The 13,433-nt window shown below is 39.0% G+C and overlaps 1 protein-coding gene across 3 annotated transcripts in view; it reads right to left on the minus strand.

The window, feature by feature from the left end:
* Positions 1-11,851, minus strand: part of PDLIM3 (PDZ and LIM domain 3) — a 30,302-nt gene extending 18,451 nt beyond the window's left edge. For all 3 annotated transcript variants that reach the window (XM_032869927.1, XM_032869924.1, XM_032869925.1), the window contains exons 1-3: positions 11,633-11,851; positions 2,329-2,480; positions 587-671 (exon numbers count right to left, since the gene is read on the minus strand). In XM_032869927.1, coding sequence (XP_032725818.1) covers positions 587-671; positions 2,329-2,480; positions 11,633-11,725 — 330 coding nt within the window. In that variant the 5' untranslated portion in view covers positions 11,726-11,851. The remainder of the gene's footprint in view (positions 1-586; positions 672-2,328; positions 2,481-11,632) is intronic.
* Positions 11,852-13,433: the final 1,582 nt, after the last annotated feature.

A 13,433-nucleotide genomic window follows, 5' to 3' on the forward strand; every position in this document is an offset into this window, starting at 1 on the left:
TTAGAATTGCCTCAAGGGAAAATCCTCTATCTTTTGTAATTTTACTGCATGGGCAGAATATCACTATGATTACATAATGCAAAACCCTTTTTGTAGCATGAACTTAATTATAGAACACCAGAACTGAGAATTAAAAAAAGATGTAAAATAAGATCTGGACGAAGACCTCAAAGAATTGAAGTTTACAATAATTATTAGATTGGAGACACCTGTTTCAAATGGTAGACACTAATTTCGTTTTGCTTTGTTTTAATATGTTAAACGTCTTGGATTAGGTCATGGTCATTTGGCAGAAGTCCATCATAAAGAATGAAAAAATAAGTGGACTGTACGTAGATAGAGCCAAATTTGTCCTGAGAACACATTTGTCTTTTAACAAGGCACTTGCCTAGGGATACTTCTCTTTTCTCTTGATATAAAAAGACATGGATAATATAAATTAATCTCACACAGGGTAAAGACAGACAATCATTCCATCATGTGGCTAATTCCAATTTTTTATATTTGTCATTTCTTCCTCTTGGAAGGCATCCGCATCATTTAAAAGGAAATAAAACATGAATATCATTTACTCTACAATTCATACCTGTGGTTCCGTTTCTAAGTTGATTTTGAAAGGATGAGCCTTCCCATCTTCAGATACCTGTGGAGACCATAAGCGAGTTTCTGCTCTGTGAATAAAAGACATTTTGTAAACTCCAAATTCTAACATTATGTCTGGTTTTAGCATTTAATCTCCCATTATTGTGTATGAAAATTCTATTGAGCCTTGATAATTTAAACAAAAGGAATACTCCTTGCTCATTATTCTGTATTCTCCCACCTAATTAGTTTTTTGGATACTTTGGAGGAAACTGAATGGATAAAAATTGCATGGAGGACTAACATAGACTGAAGTTTGTGTCCCCCCCAACTCCCAGCAAGTTCCTATGTTGCAACCCTACCCCTCAATGTGATGGTATTTGGAGGTGAGGTGTCTGGGAGGTAATTAGGATTAGATTACGTCATGAGGGTAGAGCTGTCATAATAGGACTAATGTCCTTATATAAAGAGGAAGAGACAGGAGATCTCGGTCTCTGTGTCCACACGCCAAGAAATGTCATGTGAGGAAGTAATCAGGAGCCTGATTATGCTGTATCCTGATCTCAGACTTCCAGTCTCCAGAACTGTGAAAAATAAATTTTTGTTTAAGTCACCCAGTCTATGGTATATTTGTTGTAGGAGCCTTAACTGACGAAGGCAAAGACATTGTACAGTTTCTAGAGAGAGTAGGTCTGCCATACCTGCAAGGAACAGTACAGGAGAGGAAGATTCTGGAGGCAGATGACCACAGGGCAAACTCCCTAGGTTTCCTCTACTTCCCTCCCATCCTACCCAGGCCACCACAGGAGACAGTGAATGGTATGCCAGGGGGATTTGCTGCTGGCATCAAGGAAATGAGCTTTATCCAATCTCATGTCCTTCTCATGTATCTCTTTGGGACCATGTGCTCCTAAGAGACTGTGTGATTGGCAGGAACACTAGTTATAAATAAATAGGGAAAGAGTCAGTTTCAGCCCTGATATGGCAGATTGGCTGATTGGGCCTTCTGAACCACAGCAGGGAAAGTGGGGAATAAAATAGCAACAGGATAAACACCCACTAACAACCACTATGACAAAACATTATTTTCACAATCCAACTTCAGATCAGGCCTATGATGGCCAAAGATCAGGTTCAATTTCTTAGTTTTTTTTTTTTTTTGTTATAAATGTCTCATTTCTAATATTCTCACTTCATGTGCACTCTTTACACCTTGTCAGATTCTTCTGGGTTAAATTCTATACAAAACAGCCAATGGCATAAACAGTATTAGCAACCAGGTTTCAATATGCTCACATTTTTGCAGGTCAAGAGATTCTTTTAGGAGAATCTTTAAATTCTATTCCATTCTCTACCACATTCAGAACAGCAGTAAAAGTAGCTGTTCTGTGCAGGGTTTCTGTGGCCAGTACCTTTCGTGGTTCTATTTTCATAGTCAATTAACAAGAAAAAGAATTCTTTTAGCCTCTTCCCTTATTCTGACATTCCAGAAAATTCTTTTCAGAAATAAGTTTTTAACAGTGACTGGACTAACTGACATCAGTGAAGAACAGATCAAAGTGGCTGATATACTAAAAAAAAAAAAAAAAAAAAAAAGAAAAGAAAAAGAAAAAAAAAGCTGGTCAAAATTCAAAATTCTAGTTCCTGTGAAACTCTTTCTTACAGGGAGGATGAAATCATTTTTAGTTCTGGCTCAGGATCTTCTGCAAAACAGATCACATTTTAACACCATTAATTAAAAAGCACCTGTCAATTTTGAGACACAGCTGGTGTGCTGCTGCTTTAATCCTGTCCTGTGCATCAGCATGAGTCATGGACTCTGTACCAAAGCCATCAATAGCCAAGATGACATCTCCAGGACACAGGTTGGCAGCTGCAGCCTTGCTTCCTGGAGTAATCTGAAAGAAATCATGGCATCATTTAAAAACCAACATTCTGCAATATCTTGAGTTTTGTGCCTGACATTTATATTTCAGCTTGGTAACATTTTAAAAGTTTCAGTGGGCAGGGAATTTTAAATCTAACTTGAAATAACTCTTAAATGATCAACTGTGTTAGCTCTATTTTTCCACCATGCTAAATAATTTTGTTTCTTACTAACCACACTTCAGCTATCATGACATCTCTTACTCTCTTCTAAAGCATCTTCCTTAATACCTGTTTGATCTTATTTTCTTTGTTTTAAATAAAATAATTTATTCTTTAGGGTTTTTTAAATCCATAACTCCCTATTTGGGAGTACAACTTCACCACATTTAGGGACCTTTTATATTTGAATTGAAGCTACGGTAGCATCCTTATAAGTAATGATCTTTAAAATTCACATGAAGGGGCATCTAGGATGTAGAAAACTAGAAAGAGAATCACTCTTGTAGTAGGTAGAAGATACCATATAAGATACAAAATTATAACTTTTCTTGAACTATTCAGAGAGCTGAAGCTGTAGGGCAACCAACTAAACCTGGAATCTAAGGAAAGACAGGTGCCTCCAAGGAAAGTCAAGATGTAAGCAAATTGTATCACTTGTGTCAGAGCACAGAGGAAGATGGGACCACCATTTTGGTCATAAAGAATTCAGCTAGAATGATGAACTCTCAGTTAACACTGAGTGTCTAGAACTCCTGAGGACTGCAGACACCAGAGAAGTTTGTATTCAGACACAGTGTCTTCTCCATGAATGAAAAACAAATTTAACAAATAAAAAACAACTAACAAGATGCTAGATTTTCATTAAACCTTATCAGAAGTTACATTAAATGTAAATGGTATAACCACATCATACTCTGTGTTTTAACAAAGATTGCCAAACTAGGTAAAAAAACAAGATCCATTTTTACGTTGTCTGCAAGAAACCCACATGAACTTCATTTTCTTTCTTTCTTTCTTTCTTCTTTCTTTCTTTCTTTCTTTCTTTCTTTCTTTCTTTCTCTCTTTCTTGTGGGGGGTGTGTGGGGAGATGAAAAGAATACTTAAGGATCCGGGAAACATATGGTTATTAAATGTTTAAAAGATACCAAATTTGAAATTATTAATTACTACACTGAGTATTCAGTTTTTGATTGCTATTGCTCTTCCTACTCCTTTTTTTTTTTTTTTTTTTTTTTATTTTTAATTACTTACAACTGCCTAATAGTCCTTACCTGGTCTTACCCACCTACTTCTCTAACGTTATCTTACACCATTCCTGCTCCCCTCCACCCACTGTGCCGTAGTTATTCCAGATTCCTTTCAGTTCCTCAAATAGACCCAGCGTGTACTCTCTTCAAGGTTTTACTTGCACTATTATTTTTGCCTGAAATGTTTCCCCCACTCATCACCCAGTTCCTCTCCTAATCCTTTAGGTCTAGGCTTAAATGTCACATTCTCAAAGAGACTTCCCCAAACATCTGAAGTAGCTTCTCCAGATACCGCCCCCCCCCCATCATTCTCCACCATTACGTTTTGTTCACTTCCTTCCTGAAGACAAGTTGTACTTTAATGTTTGTTTATTTACTTGTGTATTGTTTGTTTTCACAACTTGACCGGAAGTTCTTGAGGATATGTATAATATTATGTATATTTCTAATGTGTCATGGTATATATTCCAGTATTTGGAATTAATGGATAATTGAAAATGAATGAAAGGGTTATTTAAAGTAGATCTCATGAAACATAAAGAGCTAGTCCCTATATAACTATTACCCAAAGGATTACCTATATACCCAAAGATTATAGCTATTAATGTCAACCCATCATTGTTGCATTTGCAAGTTCCTACTGTTCAGAGCAGAAGAATGTACAGGACTTGACTTAAACCTCAAACTGCTCCAGGAATAAACTAAATTGTTCCTAATATTTTACTTGAGGATCATTCATTCATTCATTTTTTTTTCTCTATTTACTTAATTAATCTAGTTATCGATTCTATTTAACTTCGTGGCACTAAGGGATAGCCAGGATTCATCTAAATGAATAAAATTGCAAAGGCAATAAATTCTCATGTGTCTGAGACCTCCAGTCTCATTACTAAAATGTTTATTGTACTCACTTCATTTCTGTGATCATCTCACTGTAGTGATCGTGATTATTTTCCAATAAGAACAGTTGGTAGAATCTTGATGAAGACAATGGAGATTATTATTTCCCAGCCTTTGAGAGACATTTCATAGCTGTTTTCCATTTGGAAATTCTCCTAAGCCCAGAACTGTTAGGAGAATAAAAGTTTCCATCCCCAGTGTGACTTGCAGGGATAAAAATAATATTAAACTTTTAATTTTCTCTAGCTATAGTTTGTCAAAATCAGTACTATCTATTTTTGAACATCAGAGACCAGAATTCTATTCTTTGAGTTAAAAAATGGGAAAGAATGGCTCAATGTGTTTTCTTTTAAAGCCTCACCTAGGTTTTCTAACATACTTAAATAGATTTGTTATATAATGCTCAATCTTGATTTAGAAAAGCCTAACACCAGTTTTTAGCTCTGGTTGGGATAAATGGAAGGTAGGGTTGTGTGTGTGTCTGTCTATATAAGTTTTAAACTGAGACATCTGGTGTATGTTGAACTTCGATTCTGAACATTACTAAGTTTCATTAAGCGTATGAATATATAAGTATTAACACTATCTTATATTTACTCCAAATACCATATTTGCAAACTCTTCCTAATAACTTTGACCATTGCAACAACTTTAAGACAACCTGGACAAAGAAAACTATTTTTTCAAAGGAGGGTAAATGTCCAAGTAACCTCTGGCTCCGTATTAACATGGGAACAGCAGTTTGGCTATGTCAGCAATGGTTTCAGAAGTCAAATAAGAAAGGTGGTTGGGGGAGCCTGAGTGTCTAAGTTGGTTAAGTGTCGCTTTCGGCTCAGGTGTGGTTCTGGGGTCCTGGGATTGAGCCCCAAGTCGGGCTCCCTGCTCGGCAGGGAGTTTGCTTCTCCTTGTGCTCTCTCTCTGTCTCAAATAAATAAAATCTTAAAAAAAAAAAAAAGGTGGTTGATGGTGATGCCAGAACCCACTTCTGACTTTGTGTTCAACCTAGTGATTGATGTCCTTAGATCTCTAAGGAGGTAGTGGATAAGAAAAAAAAAAAAAAAGGCTGGAGAGAGAGAGAGAGAGAGAGAGAGAGAGAGGGATGAGGGAGAAGGAGAATATATGGTCCCCTTCTAGTTCTTAAGTTCAGCTAGGCTAATGATAAGAAAATGACCACTAAATTGGTCTGGTTTTAATAAGTTAAACTATCTGTTTAGATGTAAAGATATGTTATTTCCCTGCATTACATTATATTGTTAATATATTATGTAATTACTTTATGTTATTGTTCATAGTTTATTATTAACATTTTCCCCTAAATCAGAAGAGAGAGCTACAGTGAGGCAAAGAGTTTTTCAATGGATTATTTATTAGGTTTATTGGAGTCTCACATATCAAAAGCATTAGAGAAATCATTGAAAATAGTACTGCCATATCACTTAGCACATGTTTTCAAATTTGTCTAATTGGAAAAATCACGTGGGTGTCCTTGCTGGACATAAAGACTCCCACTCTACTCCAGAAGCCTGGAATCACAAATCATAAGCTCTAGGAGAGGAACTAGGAATTTGTGTTATTCACATAAACCTATCATTTGGGTCCATTTGGAAAAACAAAAAACTAAATCACAGATAAAGCATCTATAATATTCTACTTACCATGGGAGACATGAGGGAAGCACAAGATATGGCCATGGTAAGACTTCTTTTTTAAGATTAATTGATTGATTGATTGATTGATTGATTGTTTTGAAAGAGAGAGCCAGGGGAGGGCAAGAGGGAGAGGAAGAGACCAGAATCTCAAGCAGCCCCCCTGCTGATGGTGGAGCCCTATGTGGGGCTCCATCTCACGACCCTGAGATCATGACCTGAGCTGAAATCAAGAGTTGGCTGGGAGCCATCCAGACACCCTGGTGAGACTTTTATGTTAAGAATAAAAGTGAAATAGTTATGGACAAGACAAGTATACACTGAAGGGCTATGCTATAGGGCATGGATTGAAATAGGGAGAAAGCCCAATGTTGAGTTGTCCTCTGTTGTCTACAAATAAACTCCAGTGCCCCACCTGGCATCTAAAGCCCTCTAGAGCCCGGCTGTAATCTGCATTTCTAGGGCCATACCTCATATGGGTTACTTCAGAACCTCTGCAAGTAGCACCTGGGCATGGGTAGTTTCATATGTTTTCTGGGTGACTCTAATGTGCAGCCGGCGTCGAGAACTGTGGCGGTATTGTTATTATTATTGGCACTGTATTCCTGAGAACTACTATCTCACGGAATTCTCAAGACTCTCTTTTAAGATGAGAAAATGGATGTTCTCAGAGTATAAGAAACTTGCTTAGGGTCTAGATGCAGTAAAAATCTGCAATTCCTCATAGGGCTAACTCTGCTTAGGGTCTAGATGCAGTAAAAATCTGCAATTCCTCATAGGGCTAACTCTGCAGCTCAAGATCTTCCACTGTCCCCATGGGACAGTGTCCCTTGCCACTGAGGCAGGGAATCTCTGTCCTGACTCTTCCTATCTCTTTGGCTGCACTTTTCTCATGGAGTCCTGGACACATTGTGTACTGGTAGTTTATGTACAAGTATGTCCCTCTCTTCTCATATTTGAGCATCTCAGGGAGTAGAAACCTGTTAAGTTATAATTGTATCCTCCACAGTGCCTTCCACATACAATACGTTCTGCACTTAATAGATATTTGTGGGATGCAGGACAGTTATGAACATATGAACCAGCATATCCATGCAGACATGTCTTTGGGATAATAAAATTAAATAGGTTTTCCCATCAACTTTCTTACTACACTTGAATCCTGGTGAAGGATTGCATTCAATGTAAACACTTCTTTCTTAAAAAAGCTCGAATTTCAAATATAATTTATATTAAAGTCATGTACTTTTCTATGTTCAAGCCTGCAAAACTTGAGAATACAGTAACATTTTCTATATTGGTACCCAAGCCCATAGAGTGTTTCCAGTTACAATGATCTTGGCCCTAAGTGTGCCCTGAAAAGAAACAAGGAAAGAAGAAGTGGGGGAGAAGAGGCACTGAGTGAGAAAGGACATACCAGCATCAGATGTATGTAATAATCTTACATCATATACACAAAAGAAACTTGCACTTGATTCCAAATTGGACCATTTGTGAAAACAAACCATCTGTAACTTGGCTGTGATGGTAGATCCACCTTCTGGGTGGTCCAAACACTTAAAAAAGAAAGAGACTTCTTATGTCTCTTTCTTCATGGCAGAAATCTTCATGGCAGAAAAAGAAAAGCTGCTCACTTAGTGATGTGAACCTCAGATTTATTCTGTGAAATGCGGAGACCAGTTATATATGGTGTGTGCAGGAACAACCCTTCCACATCCACAACTCAAATCTCTACTGCACAATGTGTCACATACCTATTGCCTAGAAAACTGTTTTTCTACCAAATGTGTGTATTACAACCCATTGCTGAATATTTTTTTTTTTTTTGAGCATGGCTGGTGTTTGGTTTACCTTACTTCTTGTGTCTCTTATGATACAGATTAACCTGGTTGATTAATTAGATCGTAAATTATTTCTATGATGGGGACACTTTGTCCTAATTTTGTGAACTGTAATTTCAATCGCTGGAGAGAGTTACATTTGTAAACCTCTCACCTAGCTCTGGTGGAGTAGAGGCCCATTGTCTAGGAGCACTTGCATTTGCAAAGTGTGAGGCAGGGAGAGAAAGTGATAGCTTGCAGGAAGACAAAAATTGATTTGGCTTGAAGAATGTATCTCATTTATAGGAATTTTTGTGGTATTAAGTTTAGGCATTCGTTTCTCAATTCTTTGCATACTTAAGAGCTTAACTAAAACAGATCAATGAACAATAAAGCAATTCTCTTTTTTTATTGTGGAATATCTTTGAGGATATAATCTGTACCTATTATGATAATAATAGTTATATAAAAAGTGAGCAATTTAATCAACCATTCATATTGTGTCTATATTTCTGTCACATAGATGATGCACAGCACTGACCATCCCCTAAATTTAAAAGTTCCTGCCTTCAGGGAGCATGCAATTTGTGGGATACAGATGTACTCAAACATCTGTGGTACAAGGCATGATGTAAGGAGAGGTTGTAGGACAAAAGTTATGGTAACAAATGGCAAAATGCTTATTATGAGAAGAAGGCTGGGGAGTGATATTTGATTGGGTTTCATAGGCAGAGGACAGTGGGGTAGGGTGGGGAGGAGAAATCTCTAGAAAAACGGTAGTGGGTATAGACAGATGGAGAAATTGTAAATCGGCTGGGATAGTGACACGACTGTCAGAAGAAGAAAGGGAGAGAGAGGAAAGAGAGAGGGAGGAAATAAAGTTGGAAACATGAGTTGGGAAGAGAATGAAGGCCAACACTGTGCTCAGAGCCCACATATTTTATTCCCTTTAGTTGATGTTGCTGTTGAAGGAATTTTAAGAATGGGGAGGATAGATGGCGCCTAGCATTTCCCGAAGATGGCTGGTAAGAAATATACAGAGTGAACTGGAGAGGGGAGACAGAGCTAGGCATGAAGTCATGGACACTTGAATAGGGACAGTCATAGGAACAAAGAGAAGTGGTAGATCCTAAAGATAGAGAATCAGTAGGACCAGGTGATGATGAAGTGGATGGCACAACACATGTATTTGGAAAGATCTGTACAATAAACAGATTTTGTTTGTTTGCTTTTTGTCTTACACATGTGGATTTCAGAATGCAGGCTTTGGAGGCAGGTAGAACTAGTGTCAAATTCTGTCCCACCACTTGTGACCATCAGCAGGTTAGTGAAATTCTTGAAGCCTCATTCTCTCATCCACAAAAAGAGGTATTACTACTGCTAGTCTTACAGAATTACTGTGAGGTTTAAGGGAGTTAGTCCATATAAAGGTTCTAAGAGATACTCATGGCAAGCAAAGGAGTACAATAATACACAGACAATCTTATTCACTGCCTTTTAATATATACAATAACTATAAAATGGAATTTTACTATTTAATTACAACATTGATAATTAGCTTTGTGTAAGGTCTTTTAAACTTTTTGTAAGTGATTTTAATGGTTCTTATAATTTCAGTGGAGACATTCTCAATTAGGTGTTCACTAAAGCAAAAAATTCAAGAGAATATGCTGTCATTCATTCAACATGACTCTGTTATGTGTGTGGTTTGGGGGACTCTTGGAATACAAAATAGCTGAATTTTACCTGCTATTCTTGAGTTAAATTAATTGAAGAGAAAAGGCATAGTCAAATGAAATCAGCACTTATGGTTAGGCATTATTACTGAACCATGTCAAAAGAGGGATATATATTAGTAATGAATTAGAAATTCAAATATGAATTGGCTTCCCAAATAATAATTGTCATATCAAATACATTTGCCAAAATAACTCCTGTGGTCCAACTGCAATATATAAGTACTGCTTTAAAATAAACATTGTTTATAATGTCAACAATTCAATATTTCAAACCTAGGATTAATCATATTGAGATGTTACATATTAATAGCAAGACATTTCTTTTATAAATCACTTAAAAGGTTTTGATAACAAATTTTTTTTTTTAGAATTTACTATAAATATGATTTATCCTTTGTTAGGATTCAAAAGCTCATTTTCCTTTAATCTAAACAAATGAAAACTATACTTCAGAAACTTTAAAAATATTTCTTAGTAGAGATAATGGAAACTGTTTTGGTTGGTAAATCCATAAAAGGCTTGGCCCAGATCACTGAACCATTTTCTGCTTAATTTACTTAGGAACATTCTGGGGGTATGTTAGCTTTTCATGTCTCATACAAAAACACATGTCAGATGTGTTTATATGTTTTTGAAAAATGTAAAACAAAGCTTGAAATGTTCCATGGTATGTGTATGTACGGTACATGTTTTGAGATATTTCAAAAAGACATTGGTGCCCAAATCTCCTAGATATATGAGTTGAACAGAATTTAAAAGGTATTACCTTGTTCAAAAATCTATATGAGTAAATCAGATTATAAAGCATATATTTATAAAATACAATATAAGCAGTAAGGAAAAAAGAAAACATAAGAAAAGTATAATATTCTGGAAGTTTATGCTTTTAGATTGTTTTATTGATAACTGAAATAACAATAACTTTCTATTAAGACAAACACTTGATTTAGAAAAAACAATCAATTAGACCAACTAGAAATTTACTGACAGGACAGAAATCCCCAAATTTCCTTTTTCTTCTTCTCTTTTTTTTTCTAATTAGACAATACTCTAGGGAATATTTAGTAAGGGAAAGTTGACTCTGATAGTAAAGTACTATTTTTCAGAGTTTTTAGGCTGACTGGTGACTTTCCATCAGGTAAACTAAACTATCTGGCGCGTTTTCTTTGTAGTTTTAGTTATAGGTGATGATTCCTAAGCCAAACTCCCAGCTTTGGAAAATATTTTTTCAAAATGCCTGGAAACCTAGGAAAACCCATTAGTAATATTTTCCCTGTCTGGTCCGATACGAGCGCTTCCAACTTGGCGGACCCAGACTGTGGCCTGGGGTCAGCACTGTGCTGAAGCTCTCATCCATAGGAGAAACGCGCTCAGGTGTGCGTCTTAGCTCCGAGGAGCAACCGCCACTGTCAATCATTTCTCCTTTCTTTCTGGGACCTCATTTCTTTTGTTCCTGAAAGGAAACGGGGGTGGGGGGTTGGAGGGCAGAAGCACCCCCACCTTCGGCCCCGCCCCAGCCCTCGCAGTCCAGCCTGCTCTAAGCCCAGGGGAACCAGGCTGTCAGTTCACCTCTCCTGGAAAGTTGCTGGGGACGGAGAGGATGCAGCCAGAGACCATCGCAGCCGACTCTGTAAATCCTCTAAGTTGCTCTGCATCCCCCCAGCTTCAGTTTGCCAAGTTGCTGCCGCCCCTGGAACTGTGGGCCCGACGGGGAGGACCACCCCCCGCCACCAGCGCACACGGGGCTCACTAGCCAGCCACCCTGCAATCCAGGGAGGTCCGCCGCCCGCCAGCCCCCCACCTGCAGCGAAAGAACGGAAAACACCTACCCTGGTGATGACCAAAGGCTGGTTGAAGTCTATGCCCCCTGAGAGTCTGAAGCCCCAGGGCGCAGGGCCCGGGAGGACCACGTTCTGGGGCATAGTGCTCTCGGCGCGGCCTCGAGCCGGAGCGCCTTGGCTCCTGGGGACCGACTGGGGCACAGCGAGGGGCGGCCCTGCCCACCGCAAGGGTCTCCCAGCCACACAGCCACTGCGCTGCCCAGAGAGTGCCCTCGCCCAGATTGCGGCCGGGGAGCTTTATCCCCGCTCCTGAGTGACGTCACTGGCCTACCCTCCTCCCCACCCCCTCCCACCAAGAAGAGGTCCAACTTTGGAAGAAAGAGACGCGCCAGACCCACGGGAGTTTACAGACCAGCACCGGCTGGGTGCAGCCTCCCAGACCTTTCCACGGGCGCTGGAGGAGGCTTCGGGTTACAGCCTCCAGGAGTCTCTTAAAGTGACACCTGTCCTCCCGTTTATCTAGTGCTCGGAGCTCAGCAGCGCGCTCCATTCAAAGTTAAAAGCAGTGAAACCACAGCTTCTATGCTTCCAATTAAAATAAAAGCTTCATAAATGCAGTGAGTTATTTAGCAATTTTGAGTGCGCTGATATCTACTTATTAGCTGTGTGACCCTGGTGAAGTTACCTGATGTCCTTAAGTCTCAGTTTCTTCATCTGTAGAGCGGGAGTACTACTTGTACTTCTCTGGTAGGATGACCTCGAGAACTCCATGAGCTTCTTTGGCACAGTGCCTGGCACAGAAGCAATAATTGCTAAGCGTTTCTGCAATTAAGTACCCACAGTCGCATATATTTATGGGTAGATATACATTAATAGATATACAAATATATTCAAAATTTATTTTTTAAAAAAACAAAGCCACGTAAAAGTGAAAATGTCATGCAAACATACTCAATCCAATGAACGATCTAAAAGTACACACGAGAAGACGGTTCATCACTATATTCAAAATGTTATTTAATTTTGATTGGAGCAATTGTCACCTCCCTCAAATTCAGTCTCTAAAGTTAGTTTTTGACACATGGGAGGTGAGTGTAACAGAAACCTAGGAGGTGAGAGGGTCCTGTGTGGGCGCTCCAACCAGAGGGAGGGTGCTGAGTAGAGTACGGTGGTCCAAGAGGACCCCCAGACCAGATGAAAGTGCCTGGAGGAAACGGAGAGACAGGCATTCACTGAGCATCTCTGGGGTCCAGGTGCTATCGTAATTGTTGTACTGGTGTCACCTGACCTCATCCTTGTGACAAGTCCAATAGAAGGCTATTATCATTCCTATTTCTCCCCCAAGGTAAGGAAATAGTTTCTTAGAAGTTGAGTAATTTGTGTGAGATCACAAACCCAAGTTAGTGGACACGGCTCTCTGCCTGGTGTAGGTATAAAGGTCAGGAAAGTCTGGGGAGGGTCTTTTCATAGTCCCATGCCTCAGGGTGGAATCAAGTGTTTCTGGCATTGTACCCCAGCATGTTCTGATTCACCAGGCAGGGGAGAGGGAGGAGGGTAGAGAAGTACAAATGCTTTAAAAACACAACAATGGGGGTTTTGGACTTGTAAATTATATAAAAAGTCCCAGCAGATACTTGTTTTCTGGTCTCAAAAACATTTTCCAGTGCCCCACCTAGGTTGGGTTAACAGGGAAATAAGCATCATACATTCTTGTTGACTTTGTCTGTTCGGGCTGGCTATATCATTGCAAATCACGTTTCCTCTGTCGGTCACTGGCTGTGTCTGTGTGGTTCACACACACACACACACACACACACACAGGTCAATTCAGAAAGAAAACATCAGGCAA

Source organism: Lontra canadensis, unplaced genomic scaffold (genome assembly GCF_010015895.1).
Source record: "Lontra canadensis isolate GAN:19392208 unplaced genomic scaffold, GSC_riverotter_1.0 scaffold39, whole genome shotgun sequence".
NCBI classification, from domain to species: Eukaryota; Metazoa; Chordata; class Mammalia; order Carnivora; family Mustelidae; genus Lontra; species Lontra canadensis.